General features: G+C 41.1%; 1 protein-coding gene across 5 annotated transcripts in view; it reads left to right on the plus strand.

The window, feature by feature from the left end:
- The window catches only part of PLD1 (phospholipase D1), a 173,953-nt gene extending 154,117 nt beyond the window's left edge, over nt 1-19,836 (plus strand). For 4 of the 5 annotated variants that reach the window (XM_043594900.1, XM_043594902.1, XM_043594901.1 and 1 more), the window contains 3 exons: nt 4,612-4,765; nt 12,660-12,777; nt 14,675-19,836. In XM_043594900.1, the coding sequence (XP_043450835.1) occupies nt 4,612-4,765; nt 12,660-12,777; nt 14,675-14,899 (497 nt within the window). In that variant the 3' untranslated portion in view covers nt 14,900-19,836. The remainder of the gene's footprint in view (nt 1-4,611; nt 4,766-12,659; nt 12,778-14,674) is intronic. The other variant, XM_043594903.1, reaches the window with a different exon arrangement.
- The last annotated feature ends 448 nt before the right edge of the window (nt 19,837-20,284 follow it).

Below are 20,284 nucleotides of genomic sequence, written 5' to 3' on the forward strand. Positions count from 1 at the left end.
TGCCTGGGTGGTTCAGTCGGTTGAGACTCCTGATTTCAGCTCAGGTCACGATCCCAGGGTCATGGGATCAAGCTTTGTGTCGGGCTCTGCACTGAGCGTGGAGCCTGCTTAAGATTCTCTCTCTCCCCTATTCTCTCTCAAATAAAATCTATGTATAAAATTTGGGAGGACGTTTATCCATATCTACAATTTACTGTAAAATGGATCCCCTAAAAAAGGTGCCTTAGTGGATAAAGGGATGGAGGGGTACTGGGGGAAAACTGGTTCCTATTTCTGGAAATTCCAGGATTAATTGGTCTGGTTGGGGTGCAGGCATCAAGGTATTTTTTTTTGGCACCAGTATTTTTAAAAGCCTTGTGGGTGCCACTCACATGCAGTCCAAGCTGAGAAATTCTGAACTGGAAGAACAGAGAACACAAGTGGGTAAAAAGTACTGAGTAGTGCATGTGGACTCCGTAGAAGAATCAGGTTTCCTTTAAAACAAGCTAGGGGCACTGGAGTGGCTCAGTCGGTTAAGCATCCGACTTCAGCTCAGGTCATGATCTCACGGTTTGTGGGTTTGAGCCCCGTGTTGGGCTCTGTGCTGACAGCTCAGAGCCTGGAGCCTGCTTCAGATTCTGTGTCTCCCCCTCTCTTTGCCCCTCCCCTGCTCACACTCTGTCTTTCTCTGTCTCTCAAAGATGAATAAACATTAAAAAAGAGAGATAAAACAAATCAGCTAAAACAGAGTAGAATTGGTGAATTAGTTGTCTGTGACTGCTAAAACAAATGACTACAAACTTAGTGGTCATTTATTACCCAACAGTTCTGTAGATGAGAAGTCCAACGTGGGTCTCACTGGGCTACAATGAGGATGTCAGCAGGGCTACATTCCTTCCTGGAGGCTCCAAGAGAGAAGCTAATTCCTTGCCTTTTCCAGTGCTAGAGTCTGTCAGTGGCCCTCTTCCTCTATCCTTGGAAGCAGCAACTTTGTTTCTCTCTGAGAGTTCCCAAAAGTCTCAGCCCAAACTTCTCTAATTACATGTCCCTCTGAATCCTCTTCACTTTTAAAGACCCTTGTGAGGGGCGCCTGGGTGGCTCAATCGGTTGAGCGTCTGACTTCGGCTCAGGTCATGATCTTGTGGTTCATGGGTTCGAGCCCCACGTTGTGCTCTGTGCTGACAACTCAGAGCCTGGAGCCTGCTTCGGATTCTGCGTCTCTCTCTCTTTCTCTGCCCCTCACTCACACATGCTCTCTCTCTCTCACACTCAAAAATAAACATTAAAAACAGAAAGAATTAAAAAAAAAAAAAAAACTCTTGTGACTGTGTTGGGCCCACCTGGATAATCCAGGTTCATCACCCTGCTTTAAGGCCAGCTGATTAACAACCTTATTTCCCCTTTTCTGTGTAACATTACATATTCCTAGGCTTTGGGGATTAGAACACAGTCATCTTTGGGGGCCATTTTTCTGCCTCCCATAGAAAGATCCACAATTTCTCAAACAAGACACTTTTTATTTATTTTATTTTTTAAAAAATGTTTATTATTTATTGGGAGACAGTGAGAGATAGAGCATGAACATGGGAGGGGCAGAGAGAGGAGGAAACACAGAATCTGAAGTAAGCTCCAGGCTCTGAGCTGTCAGCACAGAGCCCGACGCGGGGCTCGAACCCACAAACCGTGAGACCATGACCTGAGCTAAAGTCGGACGCTCAACCGACTGAGCCACCCGGCTGCCCTAAGACACTTTTTAAAACACAAACCAAGGGGCGCCTGGGTGGCACAGTCGGTTAAGCATCCGACTTCAGCCAGGTCACGATCTCGCGGTCCGTGGGTTCGAGCCCCGCGTCAGGCTCTGGGCTGATGGCTCAGAGCCCGGAGCCTGTTTCCGATTCTGTGTCTCCCTCTCTCTCTGCCCCTCCCCCGTTTATGCTCTGTCTCTCTCTGTCCCAAAAATAAATAAAAAAAACGAAAAAAAAACCCCACAAACCAAAAAGGAAAAGACAGGTAAACCCAACTGCATTAAAATTCAGAACCTTATTCATTAAAAGGCACTATTAAAGAGAATAAAAACATAAACCATAAACTGAAAAAAGGATAATGGCAACACAATATTCAAAACCTACAAAATACTACCATAAATCAATAAGAAAAAACATCCAAAGGAAAACGGGCAAAGGAATTGTATAGGCATGTCACCAAAGAGGACATACCTGAGGCCCATAAACATAGGAAAAGACGTTCATCTGCATTAATATGACACAAAGAACAGCTTTTAAAAATACCACTTGGCAAAAATGTAAAAGTTGGACAATCCAGGTATTGACCAAGCTGTAGCACCAGGGACGCCACTCCTATGGAGCACTGGTAAACTCCCACGTGTGCACAACAGGAAACAGATCGCTATGTAGAGTGTTTGCGCATCATAGAAAAACACTAAAAATAACCCAAAACATCCATCAACAGTAGAATGAATAAATAAGTCCTGCTGTGCTCGTTCAAGGAAAATAATGCATTACTATTAGACGCAGATAAATCCCAAAGACATAAAACTGAATGAAAGAAGCAAATCTTAAAAGATTATCTACATATGGATACATTTAAATTGTGCATATATGCATATTTAACTTGTACATACATGTTTGCATATATTCTTTTGTATTTTGCTATATATCACAATGTTTAAAATGTTTTCTAAAAAGCAGACGTAGAAAAAGGTCATTCTCTAAAAATTGAATGGTTTTGGGCACCTGGGTGGCTCAGTCGGTTAAGCGGCCGACGCTTGATTTCAGCTCAGGTCATGATCTCACGGTTCGTGAGATCAAGCCCCGAGTCGGACTCTGTGCTGACCGTGCAGAGCCTACTTGGGATTCTGTCTCTCTCCCTCTCTGTTTGCTCCTCCCTCACTCATGCTTTCTCTCTGTCTCTCTCTCTCTCAAAATAAACAAACATAAAAAACCATTGTAGAGCAGTTTATAGATTACTGAATTCTTTCACATAGTCTTACTTAGTTCTCACAAGAACCCTACAAGATCTGTATTATGATCTCGATTTATGAAAGATCAAATTAAAGCTGGAAAAGGTTAAATGACTCTGTCCAAATTAATGCTGGGCCAACTGTGAAGCCCAAGGATATGGCTACAAATTTTACAGAAAAATCAAAATGTAAGTACATGCATAAAAGACTATTTGTTGCTAACAAAACAAAGTGTGTCGATGGTTCCCACCTTACAGAGCTCCATAGTGCTCCCAAATTTCTGTGAACTACTTGCTCCATCCTTTCTTTGTCACCCAGGGTCCCCATGGGACCACCATTCACCTCCGTAGTTATCATAGATTTCTGTATTAACTATGTGATGATATTGTGGCAAATGGCAGTAAAATCTCTTTAGGAAGGGTCCAGCTTTTCCTCACGTACAACATGCTGCCATTTGGTCTCAGGGCAGGGCTGCTATCACCTTATACCCTGACTGTCCCCATCACAGAGGGTAGCCTCTGCTCCTGTTCAGTCCAACCCTTCTGCTCCGTGTCTGCAGAAGCAGTGGCATGTGTGACTAGGGGAAGAGGAAGAGAAAAGGTCAGGTTCCTTCTGTAGTTTGTAGGACATCTCAAGGATTCAAAAACATGAATCCATAGTGATGAATGCAGAAAAACGTGCTGGGGTTTCTGAATACACAGCAGAGGAGTGGAGAAAGCACAGGTTGAACTAATATTAAAATACTTGCCCTTCACATGTGAAAGTCAACATTCTCAGCTCCTTTGGATTTCAAAATAGCATGGAAGGAAGTTGATAGAAGCTGTTCGCATACCACACAAGTTAGGCAAGAGAATGTTAAATCCAAAGCCACTAATGATAATCCGTATTTGAGAGTGGACTCTCTCAGTTGTGAGGCTACTCTGGGGTTTGACATTCATAAGTATATGACCATGAGTTAAGTAATCAGACTCTACAGAGTCTGATTCTTAAGTCTAAAAGCTGACTGGGCTGAACTCTGAACTGGTGTGTCTTTTCTCTTTGTGTGCTTAATGATTACATCAGTTAGAATCCTTTGAGCCACCAGATGAAAACTCAGCTAGAATTGTGTGAGACAATAAGGAAAATGTATTACTCTACACACTAAAAGGTAAGAAAGTTGGCTAGTTCAGTGGCTTGAAGACCCAGAGTTTTTCTTCATTCTGCTCTGCTCTCTTCAACTTGTCTTCTTGTCCCCTCTTGGTTATAAAATGGCTGCAGCAGCTCCTGGCATCATGTCTTCATCCAACATTCAAACCAGAATATCCAAAGGCTGGAAGAGACCACATTCCAGGCTGGTGTCTGTTTATAAGAAGGAGATGAACTTTCTCAGAAGCCCCTGCAGACTTTTCTTCATGTCACACTGGCTACAATTGTGTCAAGTGCTCATTCCTAAACCAGTCACGGGCAAAAATCATGAAATTACCATGGCTGGCTTAGACTGATCAAGACTCATGCCTGGGTTAGGGCGGGCCTCCTCTTCCTAAAACTCAGCATCTCTTGATAACCTGAACAAAAGTAAGGTTTTCTTAGCAAGGAAGAATTGAGTGGGGAGGACAACCAACCGTGTCTGCTATGACGAGAATATTGTCCCATGTCACTGGTTCTCCTTATAGGCTCTGCCAACATAAACGACCGAAGCATGCTGGGGAAGCGTGACAGTGAAATGGCTGTCATTGTACAGGACACAGAGACAGTCCCGTCAGTAATGGATGGGGAAGAATACCAAGCTGGCCGGTTCGCCCAAGGACTTCGGCTGCAGAGCTTCAGGTGGGCCGTCCAAAGCTGTGTCCTTCTTACATGGTTTCACTGTGGTGTTTGCTGAAACCCAGCCCCACCTCCTGCCCTTAGCAGTCATATCATCCTCCAGATTCTTTGTCTAAAACAGCATCTCCCAGAATATGAGATGTGAATCGACAGTAGTGTTAGAAATTACTTTATCTGGGGCATAAACATTCTCCATTTTAATCGTTTTTTATTATTATCTTTTGAGAGATAGAAGATGAGTAGGGGAGGGGCAGAGGGAGGGAGAGAACACCCAGCGTGGAACCTGACACAGGGCTTGAACTCACGACCCTGGGATCATGACCTGAGCCAAACTCAAGAGTCAGACGCTCAACTGACTGAGCCACCCAGGTACCCCTGTTTTTATTATTTTTATGTGTAATTGAGACAAATAGCATTTTAAATTTATTCATTGATTTAGGACCAGGTTGGGTCAACCCATCCATGTCTATTTAAGGTTTTTAAAGTAAGTCCATTTTTAAAAATTGTAATAGTCCCAATAATACGGGGATGTAAGAAAAATTATTAAAGGAGGGTGTCAGTGACTACTGATAGTGAAGTGTGGAAACTTCAGCTGCAGACATGAAAGATTCCTCATCTCCTCCAAGAAGATGTGAGTTTTAAACTAATCTGTGGTCAAGCTAAGAGAACACTGGGCTGGGAAGCAAGGGCCGTATGCCCCTAAAGGAGTCTTTTCGTTGGGTTAATGTTTCTGAGAACTTTCTGGTGCTGGGCTCTAACTAGTCTCACCCCAGCCCCTTTAGTCTAGGTGGTCTGAGCGATCCTTCTGGAGCCTAGCTCAGATCCCGTCACTCTGCTCATGGTCAATAGAAGATCCTGACCACACTTCCATCCCAAGGCCTTTACAGTAAGCCCACGTTTCCATGATTCTAGAGCTGTATCTGCCGAGATGGGTTTTCACCGTGGCTTCCACAGCGAGGGGCAGCGAGTGTCCCTGATTAAGCTTTAAGCTATTTGGGGAAAGCGTACTATGCTTCACAGCACTGCTGTTTTAAGTTTTTCTGGCATGAGTGGTTGAGCTTGGAAACGGGTTCACTTGTAGATAGGCGCATAATGAGTCCTTCGCTCCCTGAAAATGCTGCCAGCCACTCCCTTGGTACCTCGCCGTCCAGATTCTGGCTTTTGAGAAGCGAGATAAGCTTCAGTTCCAGAGAGGGGTCATTCTGCTCCTCTCTGCCCCAGGAGCTCAGCGAATCCATCCCTCAAAATCTGACTGTCAATACTACTTAACAGTTTTTATTGCTTTTGTTACTAATTGTTTTGCCAGTAAGATTTTTTTTCCCAAACCATTGATATTTCAATTAGCTTCTAATGTTAATTTGTTTTGTTTCGTGCAGAAGGGATTAAAATTAGTACCCTGTTAATTAACCCATTGATTGCCTACTGCAGCATATATGAGGAAGCAAATATTTCTTCGTGTAAGCTAGAAACAAATGTCTTTTCAGTTCCATGAGAACTGAAGTATTCTCTTTAGAGTGGTGAGTTTCTTTATAACTTTCTAAAGGTATAATTAAAAAGGTGTAGGTGGTTTTGATTACAACGTATTTTTGTTGTGGAAGATTTGGCAAATACAGGTGAGCAATGAGAAAATTAAATTCATCGGGTCGCCTGGGTGGCTCAGTCCGTTAAGTGTTCGACTTTGGCTCAGGTCATGATCCCATGGTTTGTGAGTTCGGGCCTCACATTGGGCTGTCAGCACAGAGCCCGCGACGCATCCTCTGTCCCCTTCTCTCTCTGCCCCTCCCCCACTCGTGCTCACTCTCTCTCTCTCTCAAAAATAAATAAACAGTAAAAAAAAAAAAAAGTAAAGGAAAGAAAATTAAATTATCTGTAATCCCACTGCCCAGAGCTAGCAATTTTAACATCTGCTGTATATCATTCCACTTTGTTCTGTACATATATATTACTATTGTGTATTTCTTTTTTAAAACACAATTAGAATCTTACAGTCCTATGAAGTTCTTTATTATTTAAGTAATGTTACACACACTTTTCTGTGTCATTACGTATTCCTCTATAACATTTAATGATGCATTGTGTTACATGATATGAGTATGCTGTAATTCTTGTACATAATAAGACCTCATTGATAGGCAGGTTTTTCAGCCAGGGATGCCTGGCTGGCTCAGTTGTGGACTCTGCGACCCTTGATCTCAGGACTGCGAGCTCAAGCCTCACATTGGGTGTAGAGATCACTTAAAAATAAAATCTTTAAAATAAATAAATGAGGTGGGTATTTTCGTAGACAAACTCGGATTTACTTTCTTAATTGTTTCCTTAACTAGATCCTTACTGTGGAATTTCAAATCAAAGGAAGTGTGCTGTTTCCTTTATCCTCTAACTTCTTGCTGTTATCAATAGTAATGCTTTAGAGGGCTCATTGCTCCTGTCTCTACCATCACTGGGTTCTATTATTTTATTTTATCTTTGCCAATTTGCTGGATTTCAAATGGAAGTTCATTATTTTAGTCTGCATTTTTTGAGGGTTTTTTAAAAAAAATGTTCATTAGCCATATTGTTCTTGTAATTGTTCCACTGGAAATTACCTAGCCTATTCGTGTCCTTTGCCCATTTTGTTGAAATGTTTCCCTTTCTTTGAATGATTTATAAGTAATGTAAGTATATAAGAGGCTAATTCTTTTGTCACACTGGTTGCAAATCTGATCTGTCAGTTGCCTTCAAATCATATTGAGAGTATTTGTGGGAAACTTCAATTCTTACTAATTAAATCTAACAGGTTTTCTCCCCCTCCTTTTCTTGCATGCTTCGTATGGTTTCCCCAACCCAAGATCAAATACTATATGTTCTTCTAGTTCTTCTTTGATATTGCTTTTTACATTTAACCTCGGTAGCTTATTTTCATGTAAGAAATGAGGTAGCGACTCTTAACTTTTCCTCCCAACCTACCAGTTGATCCAGAACTAATTGATCTGCAGTATTCTCTGCCTCTCTGACATGCAGTGCCTCCTTATGACACATCACAAGGCTATAAATCCTCACTTTACCTGTAGTCTCTCCACTACATGATAATGTAGTTTGCTTACTTGTCCCAGCGTGACACCGCTTTAATTGTAGCTGGGCACTTGAATACTGCCTCTTGCCACCCCACTTCCCAAATCAATATTCTTTGGCAGAATAATCTTGGCTGCTCTTAAACATTCACTCTTCAGCATGAACTTGAGAATACTTATTCACATTCTCTTCAAGTTTTTTGTTGTTGTTGAGGACACAATAGATTTATAGATTAATATAAAAAGAATGGACATATTCATAGTGTTGAGTCATCCTGTTGAAGAACAATGCATAAGCTTCAGTTTTTTCAAATTCTTTTCGGATTTTTCTTTAATAAAGCTCTATGCTCTTCAGTAATCATTAGAGTTTTATTTTAACTTTTTAGTGCTGATCCTATGCATTTCGTGTTAAATATATTCTTAGGTGCTTTTATTTTTCTGACAATTTTCAAAGCGTCTTAGAGAAGCAGTTGTCCTTGAACAATCATTTTCACGTTGTCCCAGTGGCAAACACAGATAATATAGTATAAAGCACCACCAAAAAACCTTGATTGATTTTATTAGGAAATGTTCTCAAAGATAATATTGGGGCCTAGAGCACAGCCATTTTCTCACACACACACACACACACACAAAATTGCAGCTTCCATCCATTTTCCATCTGGGTTATTTTTGAATAGAAATAGAGAGACACATTTCAATGTGAAATCAATTCTAAATAGAGCCAAACATCAGGGTACTGCACTTAATGTCACAGCCATGTGCTGAACAGTTCATTAAGTCCTAGAAAATTATCCAACTTTACAGATGTAACCATCACTCAACAGGAACCATTATCCACACAAGTAGAGCTCAGAATCATTTAAAGTGATAGACGTGAGGAATGGAAAGAACAGGAACTATTTTCTGCGGTTTTCTTCCTGTCCCACTGATGCATAAACAAACATTAAATAATTCCCATGATACACACCAGCATTAAATCAGACTAGATTTCTGTCAAACCTTAGTCCTCAAAAGAATATCCAGAAGACTTCATAGTGTTTTTACTGTGCATTGTAATATGAATCTCTTATAATTAAAAAACTGACAGGACAAATAATTTGTTACTAAAAACAATCTGTTATAGGAGCCTGGGTGGCTCAGCTGGTTATGATTTCAGCTCAGGTCATGATCTCAGGGTTGTGAGATCAAGCCCTGTGTCAGGCTCTGTGCTGAGTATGGAGCCTACTTGAGATTCTCTCTCTCTCTCTCTCTCTCTCTCTCTCTCTCTCTCTCTCTCTCCCTCTCCCTCTCCCTCTCCCTCTCCCTCTCCCCCTCCCTTTCTTTCTCTCTCCCTCTCTCTGCCCTTCTCCCACTTGTATGCATCTGCACGTGCACTCTCTCTCAAAATAAAATAAAACAAAAAAATCGTTAAAAATGATCTATTGTAGACTTACTTAAATATGTATTCTACAAACAAGCTCTTAACGGATACCTTGGTGGACACATTGTGTCACCTCTTGTTTTCATTTAAAAGCAAAGTCACAGAGATATTCTTTTGGCCAAGTTTTCAGCTGGTTGTATCTGATCCCCATCAAAGGTATTGTTATAAGTGATACATTGTCATAACTTGCACTGGCTTTCAAATGTGGTGCAGTCGCATTTTGCTTTGGGTCTTAGGAACAGCCGGCATCTGTGTGCAAACATCACCCCTTAGATCCTTTTTTTCAAAAGTTATTCCTATGTAGTTTGAAGGAGACATTATTTGAAGTAGACATCAAATTTTGAGGTTGTAAAACCCTAAAAATCCTAGTGAGCCCATAGTGCCAAATCCATTTATTTTACAGAATTTTTATACAGTGGGAAAAGTGCAGACTGAAACTAAAAAGAGATGTCCTTTTATCCCTGTAAACCTGGCTGAGCTTTTTCAGAAGTTAATAAAGTTGGAGATGACTGGGGAACATATGCACAGTTACAGTGTATGTGCCAGAACAGCCTTTCTGGAAGTAAATTTTAATTCTAAAATTTCTCCTGGTGAAGTAATCATACAAATTCACAAAGGATTCTACATGATGAATAAATTATGTTCATTGTAAAGTTGCTCCCAATGATGAAAAGTTGGAAACCATCCAAAAGGTCATAATAAAATAATCGGTTAAAGAAATTTCACATTATGGGATTTTGCAACCATTAAAAATGATGATATACGGGTGCCTGGGTGGCTCAGTTGGTTAATTAAGCATCTGACTGTTGACTTCAGCTCAGGTCATGATCTCCTGGTTCGTGAGCTCGAGCCCTGCATCGGGCTCTGCGCTGACAGCATGGAGCCTGCTTGGAATTCTGTTTCACTGGCTCCTGCCCCTCCCCGGCTTGCTCTCTGTCTCTCTCAAAATTAAAAAAAAATAAAATAAAATTTTAAAAAATGACGATGTAAATCTACATATATTTAAATACAGAGAGGGTGACAATAGAATGACCTCCACAGTGTTGAATCCAACAGTCAATTCTCCTCTGAAGTTGACATGACATCGTGGCTTTTCTCCAGGCTCCCTGGATGCTCCTCCTCTTCCCCACCGTTGAGGCATACCAGGTCCTATACTCACTCCTTTGGTAAACTCAGTTAAGGTCCCACGGCTTTATGAACATAAATATGGGGACAATTCTCAAATTTCTATCTCCAGCCAGGCCCTCTCTCCCAAACTCCAGATTTGTTTCTCCAGCTGCCTACTTTGCATTACCACATGAATGTTTAATGGGAGTCGCAACAGGTTCAAAATCCAATTCCTGGTCTTCTCCCACTAGCTGGCCCTACCAACAGAAGTCCCCATGTCGGCCAATGGCAACTACATTCATCTGTTACTCAAGCCAAAACCCTTTTTTTAAAAAAAAAAAAAAAATTTAATATTTGTTTATTTTTTGAGAGAGAGAGACACAGAGAGATGAGCAGGGGAGGGGCAGAGAGAGGGAGACACAGACTCCAAAGCAGGCTCCAGGCTGTGAGCTGTCAGCACAGAGCCTGACATGGGGCTCGAACTCACAACCTGCAAGATCGTGACCTGAGCTGAAGTTGGACGCTTTACCGACTAAGCCATCCAGGCTACCCCAAGCCAAACCCCTTTAGTCATCCCTGATGCTTCACTTGTTCCCGCATCATACGTCTACTTTATCAGTAAAACCTGGTGGCTCTGCCTGCCTCTCCACCGCCCAGGCCACCATCATCTGTCACCAAGATTACTGCAGGAAGTCCTAAGTGTCCTCCCTGCTGCAACCCTTGCCCTGCTCTCTCAATACAGCAGCCATGTTTTCATATGTCAATCAGGTCCTGCCACTCCTCTGCTCCAGTGTTTGCAATCTGTCCCAGTTTCACTCAGTGTAAAATACAAAGTCCTTCTAAGACCTATTTCCTTACTTCTGTTTTCAATGTAACACTAGCCTTTTTGATCTTCTTTGAACCTATCAGGCATGTGAGAAAGGGCTTTAGACTCCGTTTGAAATCTCGCTCTGTTAGTAGTATGTCTCCAAACTTTAGCTTCCCGTCTGCAAAATGGGAACCCTGTACCGTCTGCCTCACAGGATTGAGGTGTAAATGTTTTTTGTTTGTTCGTTTGTTTTTGTTTTTTACTCCAGGGCCTTCTATGAACACAGGGGCTTTTATCATTTTCAAATACATCCTCTAAAACTTAGCTTGCTTTGCTTGAGAATTTCTTGTTATTTCTAGACCACTGCTTATATAGGATCAAGTCAGACAACATCTAGTATGTGGTTTCTTTTTTGCCAGGCACTCTGGGGATATGAGAGTAGCCAAGTCATGCTCTCTTAAAGAATTCACATGCTAGAAGTGGTACAGAGAGCTGCTAAAAACAAAAAGTGTATAAAGGACTGCAGGTGTTCTGATAAAACAAAGCATAGGTAAAGTGCAGTGGGGGAGCAGAAGAAGAAGATTCACGTTTCTGGGGACTGAAAGAGAAAAATGGGAGATGAGAGAAGGGGAAGCCAGGAATCAAGGGGGAGACTTGCACCAAATCCTAAAAGACAGGAGGTGGGGTCAGGTAAACAGGAAGGGTGGGGGAACACCGCCTGACTACTCCCATCTCATGCTTTTAAAGCACAGTCAGTATTTTCATTCATTCTTTTTAAGGATGACTATTTATTCATTGTTGGTCTTCCCCATTAAATTTAACTTTACCCAAAAAGGCTCCACATCTTTTGTATTCATTTCTGTACCCTAGAGTTTGGCATTGTTCTTGGCCCAAGAGAAGGGAGGAAGGGAGGAAGGGGAGAAGGGAGGGAAAAGGGGAGGGAGGGAGGAGAAAGGGATACATCCTTGTGGTTAAGAGCACAGGTTTTGGAGTCAGATGGTCTGGAGTCCCAGATCTGCAGCTTACCAGCTGTATGACCTTGAACAAATTACTTATCCTCTCTGTGCCTTAGTTCCCTTATTTGTAAAATGAAGATAATAATAGTTGCTTCCTTATGAGATTATTGAGGATTTACTGAGACAGTTCTTGGAAAGGGTTTAGCACATTTGCTGGCCCATGTCTTGAATGCTAACCCTATTCTCCAAGGTTCTCACCCCCATAAGCCAAATTCCAAGGATTCTCTTGGAACTAAATTAAGGTCTTTCTGTCTATCCAATAGTTAAGACTTTCAAGCATCAACTTAGGTTTTGTTTTGTTTTGTTTTGTTTTGCAGCTAAGGTTTTACACACACACACACACACACACAGTTTTAATGGCTTCTTTGATTTTCTTTAAAAAAAAAAATGGACTTCTCTGGTTGAGTGCCTGAATTGCATTACTATTTGAAACAATACCTGCTGCAAACTTCTTTATGTCAGTTACTCATTTCACAGGGTGCTTGTATTTCAGGGTTGTCCTTGGCTATCTTTCTGACCCAAGCGAAAACATTCAGGATCCAGTGAGTGACAAATTCTTCAAGGAGGTATGGGTTGCAACGGCAGCTCGAAATGCTACAATTTATGATAAGGTGAGGTTTGCATATCACCGCCACCTTTTTTAATTGAATCACGTCACAAAAGCACGTCATTATTTCTGCATATTATTGGGACAGAGTATTCTTAATGAGTGTAAAAAACTGGTACATTTCCAAGTTGTAATAAAATACCTCTTTGTAGACATTGAAAAACAAAGCCAAAAAGTATCATGGATTATGGTTTCAAAGAGACATTAGTGACATTCTGATCTCTGATCTGACGCTGGGATCCCATCATGAGCATCCTTAGCAGGTGGTTATCCAGCCTTTGGACATGTCTGGCGACAAAGAGAAAAGAAGCAGATGGGATCCTAAAATGAGTCAGACTGGGGTACAACCCAGCTCGCCCACTTGCTGGTGATACAATTTTGTGTGTAGTGATTTGACTTTCTGAGCCCTCCGTTCTTCTATAAACTGAGAGGGATAGGTCGGTTATGAAAATAAAGAATAGTCTTTTAAATGCAGTTAGCACATAGTGCATAGTAAATGGCATCCATCCTTATGATGAAATGTATTAATAATGAAACACTTCCTCTGTTGGACAGCTCTCATTTTGGAAGGGCGTTTTAAAAACAGCTCCATATGTTAGGGAAGCCAAATGTATCTTTTGGTAAGTTTTGTCCATGGTTATGATAAAAAAATGTAGAAGAGTCAAGTGGTGTCCAACAGTGGAACAGGTTACTTCATGAAGTAGTCAGTTTTCTGTCACAGAAAATATTCAAGCTGAGATCCACTGACCATCTTTCAGAAGTTGCATAAGAATGTGTTTTTCTTCTTCATGACTGCCAGAGTCCCTTCCAGGATGGAGAATTCATCATTCCTAATGAAACATGACAATCTACATAGCCTTATTTCATACTGAGGACTCAAGGCCATGATCAAATAGGTCATGTGCATGGAATATTTTAAAATGTAATTTTAGGGGTGCCTGGGTGGCTCAGTCGGTTAAGCGTCCGACTTCGGCTCAGGTCATAATCTCACAGTTTGTGAGTTTGAGCCCCGCATCAGGCTCTGTGCTGACAGCTCCAAGCCTGGAGCCTGCTTCAGATTCCATGTCTCCCTCTCTCTCTGGCCCTTCCCCTCTCGAGCTCTGTCTCTCTCTCTCTCTCTCTCTCTCTCTCTCTCTCTCTTTCTCTCTCTCTCTCTCTCAAAAATAAACATTAAAAAAATTTTTTTAATGTAATTTTAAAAATTCAGTGCACAGCCTTGTTTGGATCCTTGGGGGGAGGGTGGGATAGCAGCTATAGAAAGCATTTAGGGAATAATAATAGGGGAAATCTGAATATGGACTATCTCTTAAATGACTTGGAATTGATTTTCTGAGGTGTGAGAATGGTATTGTGGTTATATAGGTGCATCCTTATCCTTAATACATGCTGAAGTGTTCAGGAGGGAAGTATTCTGATATATGAAGCTCATTTTCAATTAGCAAAATAAGTGTACAATTGATAACTTTAATACAGGTACAGATATGAACATTTTTGAAAATAAAAAGCTAAGAGAAAATATAACATGCAACTTTCCTCTTAGAGCAGAACCTCCAGTGAAATTGGGGGAATTATTATCCATATTATCCAAAAACTTAACCTTAGTGTGGAATAACATCAGTGGAATTCCTGTACCACTAGCTTGACTTTATCCTGAAGTCAATGACTTGTGTAGATCATATAGAAGGATCTATCTATGACTTTTTTTTTTGATGGAAACAAATCTAGTAGTTTCTTTGGAGCAAATAAGACAAGCAATTCTTCAGTGAGGTCTGTGCTATAGCATAAAACTAATACGTGTTTCAAGCAAAGATTTTGTCTGTTGGAATTAGCATTTTTCCATAAGGGGATATCTTTCCTTTTAGACTTATGACCTAGTTTCTTCCCATTTGTGTTTTAATCAGGTGTTCCGGTGCCTTCCCAATGATGAAGTACACAATTTAATTCAATTGAGAGACTTCATTAGCAAGCCCATATTAGCAAAGGAGGATCCCATTAGAGCCGAGGAAGAACTGAAAAAGATCCGTGGGTTCTTGGTGCAATTCCCCTTTTATTTCTTGTCTGAAGAAAGCCTACTGCCTTCCGTTGGAACCAAAGAAGCCATGGTGCCCACAGAGGTTTGGACTTAAGGGTTCTATTCATTTTCAGCTCAAGGACTCCCACCTTGAAAGGTACACTGCACACACAGTGACTTTCTGGAGACCCTCACAGCCAAAGCCAGCCCCGATGCACTATTGTATCCAACCCGCAGACCCTTTGGATTGGCTGGGCAGGGCTGTGGTCCTACTGATAGAAGGATGCTGAACATCAGGTGGGCTTTATAATTCCTCGTGCTTATCCTTGTAAAAAGGGACTGCATTCTTAATGGTAGCGTATGCTCAACAACTTAAACACATACTCAAATTCCATGATGTACATCAAAATGCATTTCCTTTACTAACAAGAATTTACCTGTACCTGTGATCCAGGTGGCCAGAAATTGTCTAAACCTTTTTGTTCTCCTCTGACCTTCATTTATGCAGCTGGTGACTGCTGGACCTGCCCTCATTTCATAGTGCATACAGACACCGTTTGAGACATCGTTTAATAATAGAAGATGTGAGGCTGCTTCCAGGTTCTTCAAGGTTACTTGAGATACCCGTGCCCATCTGATCCTGAAGTCATAGTGTTTACCCACCCAAGATGTGGGCCTTATTCCTTTTCAGTGACTGAAGGCACAGGGCAGATGCTATGTACATAGCAGCCCATGTTAGGCACTTCTGATAACATTGACACTATAGATCTTAACACCACAGAGGAATAGGAAGGAATTAAATTTGGTTATTGAGGCAGAGATTTCACTTTGCCTCCAAAGGCAGTGACAAGATATGTTCTTTTGATAGGGCCCACCTGATCAAATTTGAAAACATGTAGGATATTTCATTACACAGCAACTGATAAAACTCAGAGCATGCAGCCTTCAGAAACCTCCAAGGTGTCAGCAGGGATCTGATTCAGACAAGAAGAGGAGATTTCTTATAGTCCTGGAAAATGTCCTATCATCCTTAGCTGCTGGACTGATTGAAATTTGAGTTTCTGCATTTGAAAATCAGACCAGTGAATGCATTTTGCCTTTCAAGAGAATCAGAGGCTTCGTAACTCCTACCACATTAATAAGTTAGGAGCCTAACCTTAGTTGACATTCAGCTCTCCAGCTATGTTATCTTCTTTAAGAAAAATTAATTGATTGCAAAAGATGTGCTACTTAACTTGCATTATTCAATATACATTAACATTCCACCAGGCTTCTAAAGAGGTTAGGATCTTTATTAATTCACATCGTCCTGGTCTATGAATTGTTCTGGAAACCCGTTTTTCCTTTTTGAATTCTAGCATACCCTTTGGTACACCATAGCTCTAATTTTACAAAGCAGAACTATTCTTCTAGCCTAAAGAGCTGATGAAGGTTCCCAAAAGGCCTGTGCTCATAAAACATGGTGTGGGGGCATTGATCACACACGTATGGATTACCTGGGCAGAACCTCATTTGAGCCATTCTTCAAAGAGGCAAGGACCCAATCCATTTTCGTGGAGCTAATAGGCCAATGGAAAAGGTTAAACAGGAGCACAAAGTCAATAATCTGGGTGGGTAGGAGAGAGTGTCACACTCACAAAAGGATTTCACAGCCAGAGAACATTTCAGACCAATGAGGTAGAACTGTGCTTTATGAATAAATAGTTTCTCAGATAGCTGAAGATGGTGAAAATTACTTCATTCTATAGCAGCTGTACATAAGACATTTGCTATTTATGAAGTTTAGATTGGCATTGAAAGTGCTGAGTGTATATGGAATACCTAAGGATGTCTTATAGTTTACTTTTAAATATTTTGTAAACTGTAGAACAGTCAACATGCTGGCTTTTGATTTTGTGCAAGATGCTCCTTTAACACCATGAAAAATAAAAGCCTAAAAGCACCCCTTCTCTTTTAAAAAAAAATCACATAAGCCAACCTCTCCCCATTTTATAGATGAGGAAACTGAGGCCCAGATTGTTTGAAGGACTCACTTGAGTTTCACTCAACTGAGAGATGGTGGAGGCAGGACTAATGAAATTACTGGCCTCTCCCTTGACTTCAACATTGTCCAAATGCAAGGAGATGCAGTAAACAGATTTCAGGCAGGATATGTCGTGTGATGTACTCATGTGCTCATCTGTCTCCCCCTGCTTGAATGTAAGCTCCACGGGGCAGGGACTTTGCTGTGTTTTGTTCCTAGTGTATCTGCAGAGCTGAAACAGTACCTGGCACATAGGAGGGGCTTAGTAACTCTTTGTTAAGTGCATCAACGAAGTCGAGGGGAGAGCTAATGAAATGACAGATTTATGGAGTCTCAGACAAGAAATCTTACTGTTGGTTTCAGTGGCAAGTTTTCTTTCCCCTGCATCTCCTCAAAGGCAAGATGTTTATCTGCAAAGATGGGAGGCTACCGGCTTTACTTGGCGGATCTTGTGGAACATTTCACGCAATAGTTGCCTATTTGCAATAGCAGCTTACATAGCGCAGCATTCTGCAGAAGTCACATGGGATGTGGACACGAGGTGTACTGCACGGCCTAATTACCCATCATCCCGACACCGCTACTACCTAATAGAAGTTCAAATACTTTAACATTGCAATACCTGAGATCAACTTTAAAATACAAAGGATTCAAAGCTTTGCAAAGGCTCAACATTTTATGAATCTGCTCAACATTTTAAATTGACTGTAATCCTCTGAAGCACCTATAAATGCTGTACCCAATACTTTGATCATCTCTGTAATAATTTTTGTTTTCAAGAAGGAAAAAAATCCTCTGATCATACGAAACGAATGGTAGAAAGTAGGGTGGTAGCTAGCAAAGCTATTCAGGTTATCCAAGCTTAGTTGTTGGAGGATACTCAACATAGCAGGTCTGATGCAGGCATTTGCTCTGTATTAAGTGTCCACTCAGTGATTCACCCTTCCTTGGAATGTTCTTAACTCTCAGCTCTGATGCGTCATGCAGAGGCTTGGAGAGGTGGCCATTAGATAATTGAGGGACACATTGTAATACAAAATAATGGTTTTATTTTACTAACACCTTTGGAAGAAAATTTCATCTGTAGGTAGGCAAAAACATGAAGAGTTAATCTCTTATGTAATAACTTGAGCAATTGTAATATATCACGAACGAACAGTCTCCCAGAGGAAAACGGCAAGCTGAGAAGCCTTTCTGCAGATTAAGACCATCTGCGAACAAATTTGTGTAGACTTGAAGAACCTACACTTCTTTCTGCATCTCCCGACTCCTTCTTCCTTCAGCCTCTGGCCCCATGCAGAGCACCTCCTTATTATGTAAAACGTTTTAGAGGACAAGGAAAGAGTTTCCGGAAAAAAAAAAAATTAGGCCTCCACAACGAATCTTCAGTTTAACTTCTACTTTTAAGTGACTGACAAAATATTATTATTTTTTTAACAGAGGTAATCGTTCTTTTTAACATCCCCAATCTGATGTGGCACTTGAGCCTTTTCTGATGTCTGTCACCCTCTATAGCAGGGTAAAGAGGATCCTTCACATCTTTTCATCCCTCTCTACTCTCTCTTGTATAAAACGAGCAAATGCTAAAGGACTTTAAGTGTGCTTAGGAATATATTTTTTATTTCCTTGCAAGATCCTCTGAGACCAATTACTACTGGCAGCTTGGAAATTTAAAATGGATGAGCGTTGAGAAATTCTTGAATCTAGAAATTCACTGGAAAAGGAGTTCATCAACATCTCTCAAAAAGTTGCAGGTGAAAAGTCAGGGAATTTACATTATTTTTAGGGGGGGGGCAGGTACCATAAAATGATTCCTAATGGCATTCAATTCACATGTGAGATAGTACAGACGCTGACTTGAGATTGGAAGCATTCATGAAAGGAGCCAAACATTTTATCGCTTAATTTCTTACACGTTATTTTTTTCCCCTAATACTATTTTTAATTTTTAACTTAAAAAAAGTCATCAAACACAAGATAAATGAAAATTTGTCATGCTGATCATTTGGAAGGTGTAAAGTCAGAGACTAGCATGGCAATTCAACCAAAATCCAGGCTTAGTTACTCTTTCCTATCCCCAAGCAACTATAATTGCTCGCTTTATTCTAGAGAAATGCACATAAGTGAATGTCACCCTAATTCTGCTCCCCACTAGGGAATAGAACATCATGCCCTCCTAATGTATATCTACTTGGATCCTTCACACAAAATAGTCTGGGCCAAAGGTACAGATCTTCTCCTAAACTGTTCTAAAACCTCATAACGAAGTATTGCAGTTGGAGCACATGTTACTGACACAGAAAACATACTTGGCAATGGACATCCATTCAGAACATTTAGATATTCTGGACAGAACTCAGGCTCCGAGCCTCACCTCTACTGCAGCACTTGGCAAACCAAGCGGGTCCTCCTGTTTTTGTAAGTAAAGCTCTATTTGAACACAGCCATGTCCGTTCATTTACATGCATTCATGACCAAATGATCCACAAATCTTAAAATATTCACGATCTTAAGAAGAGCCTGCTGAGCCTTCCTCCAGAGAGAGCAGAGAATGTCCAGACAGAGTACCTCAACCAAGCAGATTTGGATGAGTTTTAACCTCTTCCATAAGAAGGTTTTCAAGTCTCCCTATCCCAGAGCCCAACATATGACAATGGATTTATTCTAAGAACAAGGTCAAGTCCTTCCAGGAATAAAATCACATGGTTTTTGGTTCTGGAAAGAGATGTTGTCAGCTAAAGCAGGCCTCTCCCAGCTGAGGACTTATAGTCATACGTGGGTGACAATGTTTGTAACTCAAGTGTTCAAAAACAAAAAAAAGACGATGGATAGGCTGAAGGATTTGTATTGAATGAGAACCATGAACTCAGGAGACTCAATTTCCCCTGAATTTTCCATCTGTGAAGCATTGGAAATGATATGTGTATCCATTCCCTGCCTCACAATCAATGCTCTCTACGCCTGGTCCCTTAACTGCTTTTTTAAAAATGTAAATACTCATTAATTAAATAATTAAAAGTGTGAAATCAGCAGTGTCCCTTCATTTGCAAACCAGATTCCTCATTCTGCACAGAGGTTTTTGTCTCAAGTCTGAGCTTGAGACAGAAATGTGTGTCTGTGGAGTCCTACCCCACACAACAGTCATGGGTCCCCATGAAGGTGAGCCTCAGAGTCTCAGCATCCTCTGCAACTCCCAGGCCTCTGTCACCTATGAGGTATGATGATGTAGTGATGTGGCGAATTTCTTTTAAAAGACCAAGACAGGGGTGCCTGTGTGGCTCAGGTCACGATCTCACGGTTTATAGGTTCAAGCCCTACATCAGGTTCTGGGCTAGTAGCTCGGAGCCTGGAGCTTGCTTTGCATTCTGTGTCTCCCTCCCTCTCTCTCTGCCCACCCCCCTGCTCGCTCTCTCTCTCAAAAATAAACATTAAAAAACATTTTTTAATTAAAAAAATAAAAGACCAAGCCAGCTTCTA

Source organism: Prionailurus bengalensis, chromosome C2 (assembly GCF_016509475.1).
Source record: "Prionailurus bengalensis isolate Pbe53 chromosome C2, Fcat_Pben_1.1_paternal_pri, whole genome shotgun sequence".
In the NCBI taxonomy this organism is placed as follows: domain Eukaryota; kingdom Metazoa; phylum Chordata; class Mammalia; order Carnivora; family Felidae; genus Prionailurus; species Prionailurus bengalensis.